The following is a 19035-nucleotide window of genomic DNA, read 5'->3' on the forward strand; positions in this document are numbered from 1 at the left end:
GTTACGCAGTGCCACTCACCTTCAGGATCACCCCGCAGCTCGTGGAGAATCGCAACCCAGAGAGACCTCTCCCCTCAAACTCATGCTGGTCCCCTTTTCTACTTTCCACGACCCCTAACCCAGCCGAAAAGGTCAGGACCCTCGCACCTGGTCTCCCTTCTTTGCGTCATTTTTCAAGGTACTTGGTCAAGTTCCCCAGTCCCCCCATTCCACCGACCATACCTAATTAACAAAGCCCGAACCCCATCTCCCCAAACGCAGTAGTACCTCTGTGGGGCTGTCGCTGTGGCTGGACTGGTGGCCTTCGGAGAGTGACTCCGGGGGAGGCATGCTGGGGGAGTGGGGCAGTGCGGGGTCCTGCTGGGGCCCCGGAGATCCGGCAGGTTCCGGATCCTGCTGCATGGAATCCAGCGCAGTTTCGATTCTGTTTCGCTCTTCGAGAGTGGAGAAACTGAACCGGAGGCAGGCGCCAGAACACTGAGCTCCCGGAGCAGCCCTAAAGGGGAGGTGCCAGCTCAGGGCCCGCCTCCCAGAGGAAGTGAGAGACTAGCTACCGGCGGTTCTAGGGTCGGAGAGGCTGGCCCAGGGTCCTGAAGACACGCCCAGAGCGGTGAGGAGGGAGAAAAGAGCAGTCACACGCAGGACAGTGGCAGAACTGATGTTTGTGCAGGATGGAGGCCGTCCCTGCCCTCGGCTTGGAATCTTTCATTCAGCTCACACTGGCACAGCTTCGTGCTAGCCCTCAGCTGGGAGCAAAAACCACACAGCCGGGCCACGCATGGCTCCTACTTTGGAAAAAAAGTGAAAGTGTTAGTCTTCTGCCGTTAGTCTTCTAGTTGTGTCCAACTCTTTGGGACCCCATGGACTGTCGTCTTCTAGGCTCCTCTGTCCATGGGATTCTCCAGGCAAGAATACTGGAGTGGGTAGCCATTCCCTTCTAAAGGGGATCTTCCCTACCCAGGGATGGAACCCAGGTCTCCTGCACAGCAGAAAGATTCTTTACTGTCTCAACCACCCCAGATCTAATGGAGGAGCAGGCCCCCAAAGGGAGATTTTCACAGTGTTGAGACTGGCTGGACAGGAGATCACTCAGCTGGGGGATGAAGTGATGGTTGGAATTTGCCAGGGATTCAGAGGCTGGGGATGGGTAGGCGACACTTTAAACCGAGAGAACAGCATATGCAAAGCTATGGAGATTTGAAACAGAAGCTGTTTCGAAACTAGTTTTGAAAAAAGCAACCCGTTTTGGTTATTTTCAGATTCAAGAGGGGACCCATGCATGATGTCAGACCAAGATGGGCTGGGCAAGATGATAGCTAAGGAGATGGACCAGGGCTATGGACAACAGAGAGTTGGTGAAGGGTTTGAAAACAAGGAACCATGTCCATTGTGTATATTGGGACAGTCTCTCTGACAACCTAGGGCCAGGTGGTCTGGGACAGTGGCTGTGGGATGAGAGGAGGGACCTGAGTCAGACACTGGGAGGACTCTGAGTGGAGATGAGGGCATCAGGATGATGTCTAGTGTGACAGCTGGAAGGGCTGGTGGATCTGAGGCAGTAGGGAATGGGGAGAGCTGGTGGGCAGGTATGAGAAAAGTGAGGAAACAGCAAGTTAGCAATGGGTCAAAGGAGAAGCTCCAGCTCTCAGCTGGTGAGGGGAGAAGGTACAGCTCCAGGTGGCACCACTGGGCCAGTCTCCTGTCTTCAAACCTCAGTGCATTCCAATCATTGTGATGATTCCCATGGACCCATTTTGTGTTCAGTTCCAGTTTGGGACAGATTAGAAGGGCGGTGACAGGACCTTGCTCTTGTAAAACTTTAATAGTTGGGGGTGGGGTGAACTTATAGTTCAGGGTGGGGGTGGGAGGATAGGGGAGAACTAACTTCGTAGGGACAGTGCAAAAACCTCAAGAGCCTACTGCATGCACCTTGCTGCTTGATTAGTGCCCCCAGGGCTTTAGAACCAGGCTATGAAGCTAGGAAAAGCCAAAGATGGTAAGCAGCCATTTGCAGAAGGGACCTGGAAGTGGACTATGGCTGAGGGGCCTTTGGAGGCAGGACCGGCATGTGCGGAACAATAAAAGCTCTATTAATTTCTTTGCCCACTTTGGAACACAACCTGCCTTGTAGGAAATTGATATTTGTTGGTATACAGAGTAAATTCACCTTTTGCATTTTGTTTTCTCAAGCCAGGGAGAAGCAATTTACCTCTGGGTACCTGGATTGTGGGGTGTGCTATTTCAGCATCTGTAAGACTGAGGGTCTGTGATGCTCGGGAGGGCTGCCCTGGGATAGCACTATGCAATCCCCTTCTTTACTCTGCCATGTTCCCTGAGATCTGCACACAGAATTTCTTTCTTTTTGTGCCGAAGCTCAGGCCCTTCTGCCCCAGGTTGACCCACAATGACCTGGTTACCCCTTCATTCAACAGATAAGCACTGACATCCTCTCTGTGCCAGGCCCTGCTTGCTGGGCTTTGTTGTTGTTCAGTCGCTCAGTCATGTCCGACTCTTTGCTACCCCATGGACTGCAGCACGCTAGGCTTCCCTGTCCTTCACCATCTCCCAGAGTCTCCTGGAGCTTGCTCCAACTCATGTCCATGGAGTTGGTGATGCCATCCAACCATCTCATCCTCTGTCGTCCCCTTCTCCTACTACCTTCAATCTTTCCCAGCATCAGAATCTTTTCTAATGAGTGGGCTCTTCGCATCAGGTGACCAAAGTAATGGAGCTTCAGGGATACAAACAGGAATAATTTGCTGATCATGCCTTGGAGAAACCCTAAAGGCAACCTTCCCCAAATCCGTCCAGAGTTTGTTAGTTTATGCTGAGAAGGCTGGTAGCATTTCTTTGCTTCTGGAGAAGATTCAGCTCCTGAAAACTCCCTTACAAAGCTCAGTTTCTCTTCCTGCTCCTTTTCTAAGACCTAGTGGGAAAAGATGTAGGAGGAGCGTACCGCTGCGGGCCTCCAGGAACACTTGACTACCCTTCCTCCCAGCCCCGCGATCGCAGTTCGGTCCTCCCAGCGCAGGGGGCGCTATGCAACGGTGCGAGCCGGGCTCGGTCGGCCTCCTCCTGCACTCGGGCCGCCTCCACCCCTCCCCCGGCAGCACAGGCGAAACCGGAAGCGGCGGCCAGCGGGGGCGGGGCAGTGTAGCGGCTGGCTGGTCAAGCCCCGCTCTTCCCTGGGGTGCGGGGCGTGCCCTCTGTTGGGAACCATGCTTAGCAGGTCTGGGTATCGGGCTCTGCCTTTGGGGGACTTTGACCGTTTCCAGCAGTCGAGCTTCGGCTTCCTGGGCTCGCAGAAGGGCTGCTTGTCCCCGGAGCCGGGCGGCGTGGGGCCGGGGGCCGGTGAGTGGCCGCCCAGCGCAGCGGATCCGAGGGAGATCAGCAGGCACCCCCGAACTCTCTGCCTCTCGGGAGTCAGCGTGTCTTGCGTCCTCGCAGCCTAAGAGGAGGGACCGAGAGGGGTTTTCCACGATGTGGAGAAGGGCTTGGATCAGGCGCTGGGACACTACCGCCCATCCGCCCTTCTTAGAGCTACGGGGCGGCAGCACTGGAGCTCTCGCATCTTCCAAGAAGCCTCGCCCCACCTCGTTTCTTCTTGGCATTTATCAGCCCAAAGGTTTCAGGTTTCCGTTTTGCCCAGAAAGAAACTAAGGTCAAGGTATAGGAGGTCACCAGCACGCCAAGAGCACCTGGTCGCCGAGAAGTGGCAGAATCTTCACCTCAGGGGACACCTAGATTTCTCAAGCTTGAGTATCTGCCGGTTTCCTGGTGGAGATGCGCAGGCCAAAAAGGAAGGCCCTTAGATGCCTGTCGTGTCTTCCCAGGCCCTGTTTTTCTCCAAAGCCTTGAGTAATTCCCTTGACCCAGAGGTCAGATCCCACATGCCTCAGGCTGACAACCAAACCCCAGAGGATTCCGTGTTCTGTGACCCCCTGTAATGAGAGCTGCCCCTATCCAAGAGTTCTTTTCCTGCTGGGGCCACATGGATCAGAAAGAAGCAGGAAAGGAGATTTAGTATTGCGGTGCTCAGAGAACCCAAAGGGTGTGGTGTTCCTGGAAGGGTGGAGCAGAGGATTCTGTCTGCTTCCAGTTCAGGGTTGGGAGAGGATCCCTAAGATCCTGGGATTTTCTCAGCTTTCAATCCCATCCTGGGGTTCTCATTCACCCGGAGCTTCAGCCAAGTCTTTCCTTCCTAGTCCCCCTCCCCCACCTTTCTTCTGAAGCTGCTTCAAGTGAAGCGTGCATTTTGATGGTCATTAGAACATTAAAGTGTGGTGAAGAATAAATTGTAAGCTAAGAAAGAACATCTTAGCCCTCATCTCTGGCATCTGTTTAAGAGCCATGGACGCTTTACCTGTTTTGGTTAACGCATTACTTCCAAATTGAAAGCACACTTCGGGCCAATAGTGGAGGAGGTGTTAAGCCAGCAGCGTTCAGTTCAACCTAGCATTTGTTTACAGATGCTGAGTTCCTCCTGGGTTTACCAGAAGTGGGAGGCGGTTTAAATCAGACAAAAGGATTGACTCCTGCTCAGCCCAGTGAGGAGAGCGGAGCTGTCCTGTGATTAACTTCTCAGTTCCAATGACTGCTGCCTTGCAGAGAATGGGCTTTGTGAGGTTGGGACTTGGAACAAATTGATTCTGATATGTGGGAGGAAGGAACAGCCCTTAACTAGCTCCTGCCCACAGATACGGAGTTAGTATTAGGCAAGGCAAGTATTTGATGGTCTTTAGGGCACTCCAGTGAAATGAAACACTGTGAGTTAGGAAAGAACATCTTAGCTCTGAGAAGGAAGGAGCCACTGAAAGGGGAGGTGGGCAAAAGGTGCACTTGACTGAGTTCACTCAGCCGGCAGCTGTCATGCCAGACGCAGTTGGCATTTCTTGACTGTCTCTGCTCTCTTGTCCCCAGATGCACCTCAGAGCTGGCCCTCCTGCTTCTGCCATGGCCTCATCAGTTTCCTGGGGTTCTTGCTGCTGCTGATCACCTTCCCCATTTCTGGTTGGTTTGCCCTGAAGGTAAGGCTGGCTGGGTCAGTCCCCAGAGTGGTTGGGCCACACTGAGAGCTTTAACATTGGTGCATGAATTTCCCATCCTCTGCCCACTTCCTCTAAGTATTATCACACCTCTGTGAAATGGGCGCAGATGGTAAAGAATTTGCCTGCAATGCAGGAGTCCTGGGTTCAATTCCTGGGTTGGGAAGATCTCCTGGAGAAGGGAATGGCACTCCACTCCAGTATTCTTGCCTAGAAAATTCCATAGACAGAGGATCTTGGTGGGTTACAGTCCATGGGGTCGCAAAGAGTCGGACATGACTGAACAACTAACACTGTGAAATGGGCTGGACAAGAATTGTTCATTCTCAGCTTTCAGATGAGGAAACTGAGGCTCAACTTTACTGGGAGCCAGTAAGTGGCAGAAACAAGTCTTCCCAAATGCCCAAGTTTAGGGGTCTGAACACAGGTGGTAAGGTGCACACAAATATCTTCTTCCTTTTGGGTTAAGCTAAGTTAGAAATGAAAAACACTCAACCTGGCCCAGAAAGTGATGAGTAAAAGGAATTTCAGCCTCGTTTTCAACAAGGGATGGGACAGAAGGGAAAGGATGAGCTAGAGTAGATGCTCACACCTGAGAGCTGCAGTGGAGGTGGAAGCTGACCCTCATGCAGCCCCAGACAACAGTCACCATCTCTGGAAAGTTTAGGGTTTGGGTGGTCTGCAAGGGAGTCCTTCCTTAGAAGGCCCTAAATCCTAATCCTAAAACTGCCACTGAAACAAATATCTGTGACCTTGGGCAAGTCACTGCCTCTCTGAGCCATCATTTCTCATTTGGGTATATTTCCTTCCTTGAGGACTCCAGGAGCCTGAAGCTGGCAAAGCCCTTCCCTCAGGGTCGCTATTAGAGCAGCCCAGCTTATCCCTTGACTAAGACAAGGGCAGACAGTTTCCTGGTTTGAGTCATGTTTAGCTTTAAACCACACAGGTAAAAGGTTTCACAGATAATCAAGTCAGTACAGTATCGTAGTTGAGAGCATGGCTTTTGGAGTTACTCAGAACTGCCTTCAAATCTTGCCTGTTTCACTTGGGGGCTTTGTGGTTTTTACGCAAGTCAGTTAACCTCTCAGAGCTTGGTTTTTTTAATCTGGAAATAGAGCTAAGGATCCCTGACCCTGAACCTGAGGGAGAGACGTGGGGGAAAGACCTGGGCAGACATAATTGTAAGCATCAGCTCAGTGCTTTTGACCCTTTCCCTTGCTGTTACGAGCAGGTCGTGCCCACCTATGAGCGCATGGTCGTGTTTCGACTGGGCCGGATCCGCACCCCTCAAGGACCCGGTATGGTTCTGCTCCTGCCCTTCATCGACTCTTTTCAGAGGGTAGATCTGAGGACACGAGCCTTCAGTGTTCCTCCCTGCAAGGTGAGGGGCTTCTTGGCTCCCCTGGATAGAGGGAGTGGGGAGCTTGTGCTGGGTGTGTTGTGGATGTCAGTACCTTGGCCTGCGAGTAGCCATCAGGGCTGAGGGGTGGGGAAGACACCAGAAAAAGGAGGAGGGAGGCTGGGAGGACATCCTTGCTCTATATAGCGAACCCCCTGCACTTGGGGTTACCATTTTGTTCTCGAGGAGCCAGTGGCCAGGCAAGTGGGTCAGGTTAGGTGGTCTCAGTGGGCCTGGCCTCCCTGCAGCCCCTGCCCCTCTTTCCTGGCCTCTCCTAACAGTTGGCCTCTAAGGATGGGGCTGTGCTGTCCGTGGGGGCCGATGTCCAGTTCCGCATCTGGGACCCGGTACTGTCGGTGATGACAGTAAAGGACCTGAACACAGCCACACGCATGACAGCCCAGAATGCCATGACCAAGGCCCTGCTCAAGAGGCCCCTGCGAGAGATCCAGATGGAGAAGCTCAAGATCAGCGACCAACTCCTGGTAGGCAGCTCTGCCCCGGGCAGAGTTCCGTGGCTGGCACGTGGGCCCGGCTCTGCCTGCACTTTCGCATAGCACCAGATCACTCTGGGCCTCAGTTTACCTTGTGTCCCAAGAGTGTAATAACTTGTGAAGAGTCAGTGGTCTTGGTGGGACTGTCAGCTGAGGAATGGAAGATGGGCACAGACCATAGCGATCTCGGGGAAACCAGGCCTGAGAGGTGAAGGGGCTGGGCCAAGGGAGTGGCCTTGAGTCTTGCCGCTGACTGCCTGAGGTTTCACTCTTCACTGCCCCGCAGGCATTGCCATGACAACGCTGGGCCTCAGGGGCACTGAGTGGCCTCCTGGCGGGCAGGTGGGTGACAGGAGCAGGGGCCTTCCTGGCCCAGTCACCTTCTGGGGAATTCCATACTCCCCAAGGCAGCATGTGCATTTTTGTGGTTTTGTGTTCTTTGTTCTGGGTCTTTTTGCTGCCTCTTTTCTGAGCGTGAGCAGTTACACTGGAATTCACCTCAGATCCCTCCTGTGACAAGAGGGGTTGAAATACACATGTGAGGGCATGTCACCTGCTCCTCATGCTCACCTCAGGCTTTCTCCCATGTCCTGGCAGGGGACCGTGGGTGAAGTTTCTCCTCGTTCCCCTAGGTTCTGCCTTCCCTAGGGTTAGAAGACAGGGACGGGAGTGAGTAATGCCATTCCTGGAGGTTCCAGTCCCTTCAGGAAATGAATCAACTGGCTGAAATTCCCAAGAAAATTCTATTTGTGATAGTAACAACACGCATAGCATTTTGGCTGCCTCAGTGTATCTCAGCTTTGCATTTTGCTGCACAAAGGCTAGTATCACTCTTTTATTTTGGAGGAAGGAAATCAAGGCTCAGAAGTTATTTGACTTGCCCCTAAGAGCCGTGGTCAAGGGCAGAGCTGGGCCAGAGCCAGATCAGCTGCCCCTGCCCTCTGTCCACTGCTTGGTCTTACACAAATCAGATTTTGTTCTTGGCCTTTGTTTTTGGCCTTGCTGCACATGACTTTGGTACAACAAAGCCAAGAGAGGCCATTTGGGGGTGTGAGTCCCATACCAGGGCATTAGAGTCCTTTAGGGCCATTACCCAGACTCACTTAGCTCCTGGCAAAGTGGATTCAGCACCTGGATAAAATCAAATTTTAGGAAATCCACCACCTTCGGCAAGGCCTGGTTCAGACATCGGTCTCTCGTTTTCACTCTTCCATCTGCCTGTTTTGCACCTGGAGGGATTGCGCGCTTCCCACCTCTCCCTTGCTGGGCCCTCTTAGCTGCTTACCCACTTGTGCCTGCTGCTTTACCCCTCCCGGCCCCTACTGCTGGCCCCACCCCCACCCATCCCTCTGCAGCAGGCCTTGCCCCTTGATCCTCGGAGAAAGCACTCTAGGGTGAGAACTCTTCCAGCCTCCTCCAGCGTCACCCCTTGAAGCTCATCTACCTCTGTGCTGTTTTCCTGCCTCCCTGGAAGCATCTGGTTCCTCTGCACTGCCCAGTGCTCGGGGCCCAGGACTCGGCTCCCTCCCTCTGCTCATCCTCTTCTTGCCTTTCTGCATGCTCTCCCTTTCTCCCACACCCCTTCTAGCTCTTCACCCCTCTCTTGCCTTTCCTTCCTCCCTTCCTGTTGTTACTCTAGGCTCCCCTAGGCTCCTAAGACTGACGTCACTGCCCACCCCACAGTGACCTCCTCTTGCCAGCACGGGAGCACTTCTCAGTCCTTCCCCACGTCACCTGGAGGCAGCCTTGGACTCGATGGGCGCGTCCTGGTCTTATTATTGGATCCCCTGTTTGCTCTGAATTCCATTATTCCACACTCCTGGTTACTCCCTGTCCTCCTGTTTCCGGGTTTCCCTCAGTGGTCTCTTTTCCCCTGTGATCCCCCTGGGGCTGTTTGCTACTTCTGGACACTAATTATTCACGACACTCTGATCCAGTCCCATTCTGTCCTGCTTCCTGGACCTACTTACCCAGTTGTAGTTGGCGGTCCCGTAGATATCTCAAGCTTAATGTATTTAAAAATACCTTGTTTCTTCCCTAAAGGAATACTCATCATTCCTTCCCTCCCACCCCCACATCTGTGCCTTCGTCTATGTGTGCTTTCTGGGTGAATGCCCACACTCATGATCTGTGCAAGAACTCTCATCAGAAACCTGGCTCCCCCTGCTCCTCACCACCCTTCCGCTTTTTGCACGCTCAGGCAGCCGAGAAGCCCAGTGGTGCCTTTTCTCTAGTGTCCTCTGTAGCTTAGAGTCTAAGAGCTGTGCCCCTCCGCCATGTGTCTCGGCTCAAAGCCGCCTCTGCCTGACACTGCGTCTGTGTAACTTTTGCCTGCAGTTTGAAACACCATCCTACCTGGTCTCCCTCCATCCTCAACCCCTCCAGTCCAGCGTCCACATAGCAGCCAAGAGAATCTTTGCAGCTAGGAAGACTGCTCTGTCACTTTGCTGCTAAACTCCTCTCGGGGCCCCCTTGTGCCTCAGAGTAAGTCCAAATGAGAGAGGGCAGCCACCTCTACCTCCTTGGCTGTCTCCAGTGTCCCAGCCCGTGCTTGAGGGTCCGGCTACATGGAGCTGTGGTTACTCGCAGTTCCCCGAACGTTCGAGGTGCTCCTCTCTGGGCTTCGTCACATGCTGTTCCTGTTGTCTGGAAGGGTCCTCCTTCATGCCCCTTCACCTGGGTAACTCCTCCTCCTCCTCCTAGCATCACCCCTTCCTGCCTGCCCCACACCCTCCCCTGGTGCACACTACAACTTTCCATGGCTGCGTTGTAATTGCCCTCTGCCTCCGTCCAGGCTGGGCACTTCTCAAGGGCTGGCCTGGTACCTCATGGGTCACCGTGGCCATACCAACCTGCCTAAAGAAGGTGCTCTGGATGGGACCTTTGTGGAATGAGTGCCATGTCTCCCCACACTTCCTGCAGCTGGAGATCAACGATGTGACCAGGGCCTGGGGGCTGGAGGTGGACCGCGTGGAGCTGGCAGTGGAGGCCGTGCTCCAGCCACCCCAGGACAGCCCAGCAGGGCCCAGCCTGGACAGCACCCTGCAGCAGCTGGCCCTCCACTTCCTGGGAGGCAGTGTGCCTTCAGTGGCAGGAGGCACCCCGCGCCCTGGACCAGGTGAGGAGCCTCAGGGAAAGGGTGGTTCCCCCCGCCGGGCGTTCAGCTTCGCGTCCAGCACAGACTGAGCTTTGCCTCTTGTTCCTTTAACCAAGCGCCTTGTGCAGTGCACACCCTGCCCGGCTGTTCCAGCCACCCCGATTCTAGAACCAGAACTAAGGTAATGAGAAGAGTCTGAGTGTGCGGAGGCCTTTGGGAGCCTCCATGGGAGGAAGCAACAGCATCCGGAAGAGAGTTTAAGACTCAAGGCTGGAGTGATTTAGAGATGGGGGTTGGGGTTATGGCTAGAAACTCAAGGGCAGCCTCTTAGCAGAGGAGGAAACTGAATGCAGGCTGCAGGGGATGTAAGAGAGAGCGCTGTGAAGGCACGAGGGCCACCATCATCCTGACCTTGGCAGCGCACTGACTTCCTTCTCTCTGCCTCCCTCCCCCATCCCGTTTCCACCACCAGCAGATACCTTGGAGATGGTGAGCGAAGTTGAGCCATCTGCCCCTCACGGGGGTGCTGGGCCCAGCCCCAAGCAGCCTGTGGCCGAGGGGCTGCTGATGGCTCTGCAGCCCATCCTGTCAGAGGCCCTGGTCAGCCAGGTCGGGGCCTGCTACCAGTTCAACGTCGTCCTGCCCAGCGGCCCCCAGAGCATTTATTTCCTGGATCTCACTGCAGGTGCCACTGCCCTCCCTGACCTCTCCTTCCCTGCCGGGGCTGCTCGTAGCCCCACCACCTGTGGTCCTTTTCAGACCAGGCCCTACCCCTGCCAGCAGTTTAGGGCAAACCCATAGCTGTCAGGAGGTCAGATGCCATTTGCAGGCAGTGACTGCCCAGGCCTTGGGCTCCCTGTCCCATCCCCATGAGCAGGACCGCCCGGCTGGCCCAGCTGCCTGGACCAAGAGCCCTGCACACGTTGCAGGCCTGTTCGTGCCAGGCTCTGTCTGAGCGCATTTTGCGCATCATGTCACCTACTTCTCATCATAAACCCGTGACTTAGTGATTACTATCATCCTCATCTCACCAGTTTGGAAACTGAGGCTCTGAGTGGTCAGTCAGTAGGACTTGAACCCTGGGTATTAGCACCTGAGCTCCTAGCCACTCTTCCCACCCTTCCCAGTGGGACGTGCTGACCTCTTCTACCCCCTGTAGCATTGCTGTCCCCCCCACTGATTCTCAGTTTTCTTTCTCCCCACAGGGCAAGGGAGGGTGGGACGCGGAGTGCCTGATGTCATCCCCGACGTGGTGGTGGAGCTGTCTGAGGAGGACCTGTGGTCCCTGTTGTGCAGGGAGCTGCGGCCCCTGGGGGCCTACATGAGTGGGCGGTTGAAGGTGAAGGGTGACCTGGCCGTGGCCATGAAGCTGGAGGCTGTCCTCAAGGCCTTGAAGTAGCAGGTTTGGCTGCCTGTCAGTAGCCCGGCCCCGAGCCGGGCACCAAGCCAGGGAGACCTCTTGGAGGCGGAGGCCCTGGCTCTGCACCTTGGATTGTTGAAGCCCTGAGGAGTGTCAGACCCAGCGGGAGACAGTGAGTGGAGGCTGGGAGACACTGGGGCTAGGAGAGGCTGAGTCAGGCAGCCCTGCCCTTCTCATCCACAGCGGTTCTCTCAGCAAGCATTTGCTATCCTGGTCCCCTGCCGAGTGCCCTACCTGAACTGGGTACACAGGCAGTGACAGGAGAGCCAGGCCTGCCCTGCTCCTCTGGCGACCTGGCTGGAGAGGAGGGGCTGACGGAAACAACCCAACAGCAGCTGGTTTGGTCCTGGTGTGAGGGATCTCTGCATGTGACTCAGGCTCCAAGTTCCAGAAGAGGGGGTCAGAGAGGGGGATCAGAGCAGCTCGGGGAGGGAGAGAGAAGGGACCAAGCAGAGGTCCCTGCATTGGGAGGGATCTGAGATTGGGCTCGGTCTGCTTTGCTGATTGCAGTCCAGGCTCAGACTGGGGGGTGGTGGGGGGGAGAAGCGGGGCAGGGCGGCGTCTCCCTGGCCCTGCTCCTGAGGGTGTCTTGACTCATCTCCCAGCCTCAGTCTTGCATGCCCGATGGGCTGGGGCCAGGGCAGCATGACAGAGAGCCCTGCTGTTCCTGTGCTTCTTACCAGAGGTTTGAAAACCTCAAATAAATGTGCTGTTTACAATGTATCTGGAGAGAAATACGGGTCATGAGGGTGGGGAAGAGGGCTCTGAGGTGATGTCCGTGCTGCCAGCCTGGGACCCAGGCCCTGAAGGGTGACCCGAGCCCCAACAGTGCTCTGGAATCACCCACAGTTCCCCTTCCTGACAAGGGCCTGAAAGCAGGCAGGAGCAGGCACTCTGTTCCTCTTTATAGTCTGGGGAGAGGTTTGCAGGAAGGATGTGGGTGTCGAGCAAACCGTTCATCCAGCGAAGGGCAGGGGCTCCTGTCACACTCGAGGGGAGACGGAGCTGCCATCACCTGCCCCTCCTGCTGTACGCCTGGTCAGTGTTTCCCCATTGGTCCGGCCCAAACCCCAGGGACCCCAGAGAATGAGGGCCTTAGACATCTTGAGTTCTAAGGAATGAATCTCACATCCCAGAGAGGCTTGTGAAAAAGAAACCCACAGAAATTCGAGCCTCCTCTTTGAGGAACAGCCTCTGGCTTGTCCTCTGGCACTAAGCCTTCCCTGACAGGGCCCTGTCCAGCTGCTTTGGCACCAGGCTCCATCCAGTTTACCCTTGGGTCCCTGCCAGTGCCCGCCTTGGCCCTCCTCTTGTAGGTCCTCCTGGAGTAGACCAAACTGCCACTGGGTTCAGGTTTCAGCCCCAGGGCCCCTCCCTGAAGGACCAGAGCCCAGGCTGCTGACCCCTCCCTGTCCCTCTCTCCACTGCTCTGGAGGCTGCCCAGCTGGGAACTCCTGTTCAAAAGCCTTCCCTCCAATCCCCACCTCCCATGAGCCCTGGGGGCCTGGGCTCGCCCACTGCTTCGGGGCTGTCTTCGTGCCCATTCCCCACTGTTTCTGTTACTGTTCTTGTGTGAGTGTCCGCCCTCCCTGCTGGACTTTGAGCTTCGTGCCTGAGCCATCCATCATTGTTCTTCCGCGGCTGCTGCACACAGCGCCCCACAGGGTGAGAGGGGAAGCCCCAGGCGCCTTCCTCGTTAGAGCTTAAGGGAAATCGAAACTCAGATTTTCTTTGTGGGTGTCAGAGGAGCAGCATCACCAGGGGAAACTGAAACTTATAGATGTCTGTGTGGGTGGAGAGCAGAATCTGCTGCCAGCTGTTAATGCCCTCATCCCATCGAGGGGAACTCATTCCTTGGCGAGGCCAGCGCTCCAGGACAGGGAGCCCACAGGCTCAAGGCCTCCGGGCTTCGGAGGACCCAGCAGACTCGGCAGTCCCTGGGGGTAGGGGTGCAACGAGGGGCACCTAACGGGGCCAGGGTGTGAAGGGGCGGGGGAGGAAAGGGTGTCCATCAGAGAAAGCTTTCTGAGGAGTTGATGCCCAAGACTCACAGTTTACATGGAGATGAGAGAAGAAAGGAAATGCGGGAGACACTTGGCAGAGGGGAGAGTCCCTGTGAGGCCACAGGAAGGGTAGCAGACACCTCCGATTTGGGGAACTGGGACCTAAAGTCTGAGGGGGGATGTGTGCAGGGATTTTGTAGTAGTAACTGATACTGCCTGCCAGCTATGCCCCTCTACTGCATTAGACACTTCCTGTATTTGTTTCCCCAAGGTAACCCGAAGAAGAATGATAACTAAAACAGTTACGTGATGCTTTTCTATATATATAATGTATTATTCTGATATTATTTTTTAAATAAGTATTTAATGTTGAAGAGAGAAGTTTAAAAAGGCAAGCTATGAAAATTGTCCCTCATACTCTTGACTCCATCCACGTAGTTTCAAACAGATATCCTCTGGTATTAGTTTCCAAGTTCTTCTTCCAGAAGCTGGGCTTTGGGGATTTCCCTGGTGGCCCAGTGGTTAAGACTCTGTGCTTCCACTGCCGAGGGTGCAGGTTCAGCCCCTGGCCAGGGCGCTAAGATCCCACATGCTGTGCTGCACAGCCAAAAAAAATGTTGGAGTTTTAAAAACATAACACTTAAGAAAATCCACATATTTTATTCTCTGGGATTTTTTTTTTTTTTTTTTACAGAAACGGCAGCATAGCAAATACAATGTTAATTTGTTCACTTAACATTGTGCTTGAGAATCTTTCCATATTTGCATACCTAGATTTCCCCTATTCAGTTTTATATGAATAGTTACATAGGATTCAGTTGTATGGGTGTATCATAGTTTATTTTACCTGGTTTGGATTGATAGACATTCAGATTATTTTTTTGTGTTTTGCTATTTCAAACAGTCATGCAGTAATAACCTTTCGCATATGCTATTGTGGTTGAAGTTCATCTGTGGGATAAAGTCCTAGAAAGGAAATTGCTAGGTCAAAGCATTTATAGTTTAATATTGCCCAAATGCCTTCTTTAGGGAGTATTCTAATTTACATTCCCATCATCAGTAAGTGAGAGTCTGTTTTTCCTCGCAGCCACGCCAACACAATGTGTTATTAAACTCTGGAATTTTTTGACAGTCCAGTAAATGAAAAAGCTCATTTCAGTGAAAAAGTAAATAAAAAAGTTCAACTTTTTAAAAAGTTGTTCAATTGTTTATTGCTTTTTAAGGTTTGGATTTTCCATTCCAGCAAAAGCACAGGGTTTCTTTTCAGTTCCAGATAAAAAGCACAGAATTTACCTTTTTAACAGATAATAGGATAAAATGCATTCATTTTTTAATACTAAAAGATGTTTACCATTTTTCACACTAAGTAGCCAGATAAATGATAATTATATTGCAAGCCATATGGAAACATGATTAATCTAAGAATATAAAAGAATTACATACAGTTTGGGGGTATACATACATATGTTTTCATCCACCTAGCCAGTCTGTGTCTTTTGGTTGGTGCATAAAATGCACCTATTTTAAATGCACTTTGACAAATGGAGCACCACGTAACCACTACCCATCAGAATCAAGATATAGAACGTTTCCATCAACTCACGTGGTTCCCTGTATCTCTTCCCATTCAATCTTCAGGCTCCCAACCCCCACCCCCAGGCCCAGGTCACCACTGATCCATCTGCTTTCTAATAACTATTGATTAAATTTCACATTTCTAGAATTTCATACAAGTGAAACCATGCCGTGTATATCCTTTTGTGTCTAGCTTCTTTCTGTAGAGCTTTTGAATCATCTGTGTTATTATGTGTACCCATAGTTTTGTTTTTTTTTTTATTGTTAGTGATACTCTGTTGTATGGATAGAGGTACAGTTTGCATATTCACCTGTTGATGGACATTTGAGTAGTTTTCAGTTTTGATTATCAAAGCTTCTCTGGACATCTATCTGTGTATGAGTCTTTGTATGGATATATGTTTTCATTTGGGTAAATACTAAGGAGTAAAACTTCTGGCTCTAGAAACCGCCAAACCAATTCCAGGATGGTTGTGCCAACACTTGGTGTTGTCAGTCATTTCCAGTGGGTCTGCCTAATGACTTTGAGCCCTTTTAGGGTGCTCATTGGGTATATGTCTTTTTTTGTGAAGTATCTGTCAGATTTTTTTCTCGCTTTAAAATCTGGCTTTATCTTATTGGTATAATATTCATATTAGTTCTAAGAGTTCTTAGTAAATTCTGGATACATGTCTTTCAGCAGGTATTTGAAATATTTTCTCCCAGACTGTAGCTTGGCTTTCTAACTTCTTAATGATTTATTTTTTAAAGCAATAGATTTTAATTTTGATGAAGTTAGTCTATACTTTTTAAAGTATTTATATATGTATTTGTGTCAGCTCTTAGTTGGGACACACGGATGGGGTCCTCATTGTCATGAGGGGTCCTCGCAGGGCACAGACTCCTTAGTCGTGGCACTCAGGCTCAGTGGTTGTGGGGTGTAGGCTCCAGAGTGGGCTAGCCTCAGTAACTGCTGCTCATGGTCTTAGTTGCTCCATAAAGCGTGTGTGGGATCAAACCTGCATCACACGGTGGATTCTTAACCACTGGACCACCAGGGAAATGCCTATAATTTTTTCTTGGTGAGAGGTTTTGTGTCCTTTCCTGGAAGTCTTTGCTCATCTTTGCTGAAGGTCTTGAAGATTTCCCCTGTGTTTTCTAGTACTTTTAGCCACAGTGCCTTAAAGTACTAGCTGAATCTATAAACTTTTAGAAGTACTTTTTTTTTTTTTAGTACTTTTAGGTCTGATCCACTTTGAGTTACTTTTTGTATATGGGGCCCCGCCCATGTGGGTATCCAGCACTTCTTGTTGAAAAGGTATATTTTCCCCATTGAATTACCTCAAAACTTGAAATTTTTCATGTCTCTTATTTTGTGTAAAGTTGAAATTTTGTAATATGTTTAAGAGCTATTGTGTTTCTTTTTCTGTGAAATGTTATTTCATGTATTTTTTTTTAGTGTTGGTTGTTTCTATTTTTGTTTTGACATCTGGAACTCTTTATACTAGAGAGATTAGTTCTTTTTGATATAAGTTGTAAAAATGTTTAACCCAATTTGTTGTTTGTAGTTTGACTTTGCTTATGATATTTTCCCATGAAATTTGACAGATGTATTTGAAATGATATATATTTTACTTTATGGCTTTTAGGTTTTAAGTCAAAAGAAAAACTTCCATTCTAAGATCATAAAGGAATTCCATGTACTTCCATTATTTTATTTTTTACATGTAATTGTTTGACAAAGCCCCTGGCATTTAAATGAGCATAAAATATAGAGAACCACATTTTTTTCAGTGCTGTGTATTTCTCTTTGCCTTGGGATCTATCTCTGGGTTTTCTGTTCTGTTCCATTTGTCTGTTCACTAAGACCACGTGGTTTTAATTATTGAGGCTTCATAAAATGTTGAATATCTATAAGATTAATTCTTTTTAATACTTCTTAAGACAGTCTTCCTGGGAATTTCCTGGCAGTCAGTGTTTAACCACTCAGCACTTTCACTGCCGAGGATGTGGGTTGACTCCTTGGTCTGAGAACTAAGATCCTAGAAGTCACCCAGCGTAGCCAAATTAAAAAAAAAAAAAAGAAAGAAATTCTTCCTGCCTATTCTTGTTGCTGTTTTAAAATAAGCTTTAGAATTACCCTAGCCTTGCCTGGAGAATCCCAGGGACGGTGGAGCATGATGGGCTGCCGTCTATGGGGTCGCACAGAGTCGGACACGACTGAAGTGACTTAGCAGCAGCAGCAGTAATTGTTTAGGGGACTTTTGTTGGTGGTCCAGTGGTTAAGACTCTTTGCTCCCAACACAGGGAACTTGGGTTCCATTTATGATTGGGGAACTAAGATCCTGCCTGCCAGTGGAGTGGTCAAAAAATTGTTTATATCTTTATGGAGACCGTATTAAATGTGTGAAATAACTCAAATAATTGCCGTCTTTATGGTACTGAGTCTTCCTGTCCATGAACTGGCATGTTTTTATGTATTTTTTTTCCTCTTAGTGTTCTTTAGAAGTTTTGCAGTGTTCATACGGTCTTGAACATTTTTTTAAAGCTTATTCCCAGGTACTATATCTTTTCTGATACTACTATAAATGGGGTTTTTCCCTTCATTATATTATCCAATCAGTGTGCAATTTACTGCTCCGTAGGAGCTCTGTACCTTACTAACTTAATTCTTACCTTACTAACTGTATTTTTATTCATAGTACTTCAAAGTATTTCATCTTCAATATACAGTCAGATGTTGATAACTCACCTCCTCATATCAGTGCTTTAAAGTGCTTTCCCTTTTATAATTGCATTGGCTAGCATGGAGGTGGGTATTTTTAAGGTGAAAGAGAGAGGATATTATGGGGAAAGATCCAGTAGAGAGAGAGGCAGAGGGAGACTGTAGAGGAAGAGAAGGGAATGGGATCCTGAGCCCTGATGGGATTAGCTCTGGACAAAGATTGACACCTCACCCTGGAGAAAGAAGGGAGGAAGTAAGGCTGGGGGCAGGATTCTGGCACTCCTGTGCGCATGGGGGCGGGCTGGGGTAGGCGGCAGCTCCAGGGTGTTTATTAACTGAACAGTCTGCAAGGAAGAGAAGTGCCAGTGGTAAATCATTGCCACTGTGTCACTCACACAGGCCTCACTGAGTTAGCCCTTTGGTGGGGCCTCCAAGCCAAAAACCATGAAATTGAGAGTGATGAGGTGGTGGGGACTTGGGGAGGTTTGTGTATTGCAGGGGTGGAAGCTGGGAGGAGAAATTTTCTGGTTCCTCCTGGTGAGTGGTTCTTGATTCCCATCCTAGGCCAAGTGGTGTCCAGCTCCCCCAACCAGGACAGCAAGAGATGACTGGTCCACAGATGGGATGACCAAGCACCAGCAGGTCCCCAGAAGGACTTCCCAGAGGGATTTGTGGCAGGACTGGCCCCTGAACCTGTGTCTCATGGCTCCAGCCCATGACTTCCTCTTCTGTCAGTGGGACTGTGGGGCAGTGGGATTGGCTTGGAATAAAGAGGGTCTTAAGATTCTGGCTTTGTGTTGCTCCACTTAGCCTGGCTCCACCGTGTGGGGATGGGCGTGGACTGTGTGGGGGTGGGCAGAGGGGGGCATATTCCCCATCTGCTGCCCCAGATCCTCTGCCACTCAGCCAGGAGAGAGGCTGGAGAGAGAGAGAGGAAAGGAGTGAAGAGGGGAGAAAAGGAGAGGGAGGAGACTGAGGATCAAAGGGACTTGCCCACCACAGTCCTCAGCCTGGAGCTTCTTCCCCTGGACTGGGACTCCAGTGTGCTTCCACTGACTTTCCAGAGATTGGCAGTGTCCACCATATAACAGGCACCAGCAACTGGTTTTTAAAATGGACTTGTTGCAGGACTTCCCTGGTGGTCCAGTGGCTAAGACTCCAAGCCCCCTATGCAGGGGGCGAGAGTTCAATCCCTAGTTAGGAAACTAGATCCCGCATGCCACAACTAAGAGTTAGTGTGCTTCAGCTAAGATCCAGCACAGCCAAATAAATAAACACACATTAATTTTTTTTTTAAA

General features: G+C 51.0%; 2 protein-coding genes across 8 annotated transcripts in view; one reads left to right on the top strand and one right to left on the bottom strand.

Moving 5' to 3' along the window:
• PML (PML nuclear body scaffold) overlaps positions 1–499 on the bottom strand; it is a 57350-nt gene extending 56851 nt beyond the window's left edge. For all 4 annotated transcript variants that reach the window (XM_055555761.1, XM_055555763.1, XM_055555762.1 and 1 more), the window contains exon 1: positions 268–499. In XM_055555761.1, coding sequence (XP_055411736.1) covers positions 268–402 — 135 coding nt within the window. In that variant the 5' untranslated portion in view covers positions 403–499. The remainder of the gene's footprint in view (positions 1–267) is intronic.
• A 2646-nt stretch (positions 500–3145) lies between these two features.
• On the top strand, positions 3146–18658 carry STOML1 (stomatin like 1). 4 transcript variants are annotated; one of them, XR_008705442.1, is made up of 8 exons: positions 3146–3351; positions 4921–5027; positions 6277–6426; positions 6726–6929; positions 9861–10056; positions 10508–10720; positions 11241–11567; positions 18302–18658. XR_008705442.1 is itself a non-coding variant. In XM_055556127.1 (7 exons), exons 1-7 carry the CDS (start codon positions 3219–3221, stop codon positions 11432–11434), a joined length of 1197 nt encoding a protein of 398 aa, XP_055412102.1. In that variant the 5' UTR covers positions 3146–3218; the 3' UTR covers positions 11435–13382. The 4 variants fall into 4 exon arrangements, 3 of the variants coding, with proteins under 3 accessions (XP_055412102.1, XP_055412103.1, XP_055412105.1); XM_055556127.1 differs by lacking the exon at positions 18302–18658 and having other exon boundaries at positions 11241–13382; XM_055556128.1 differs by lacking the exon at positions 18302–18658 and having other exon boundaries at positions 10511–10720; positions 11241–13382.
• The last annotated feature ends 377 nt before the right edge of the window (positions 18659–19035 follow it).

Source organism: Bubalus kerabau, chromosome 19 (genome assembly GCF_029407905.1).
Source record: "Bubalus kerabau isolate K-KA32 ecotype Philippines breed swamp buffalo chromosome 19, PCC_UOA_SB_1v2, whole genome shotgun sequence".
Classification (NCBI taxonomy): Eukaryota; Metazoa; Chordata; class Mammalia; order Artiodactyla; family Bovidae; genus Bubalus; species Bubalus kerabau.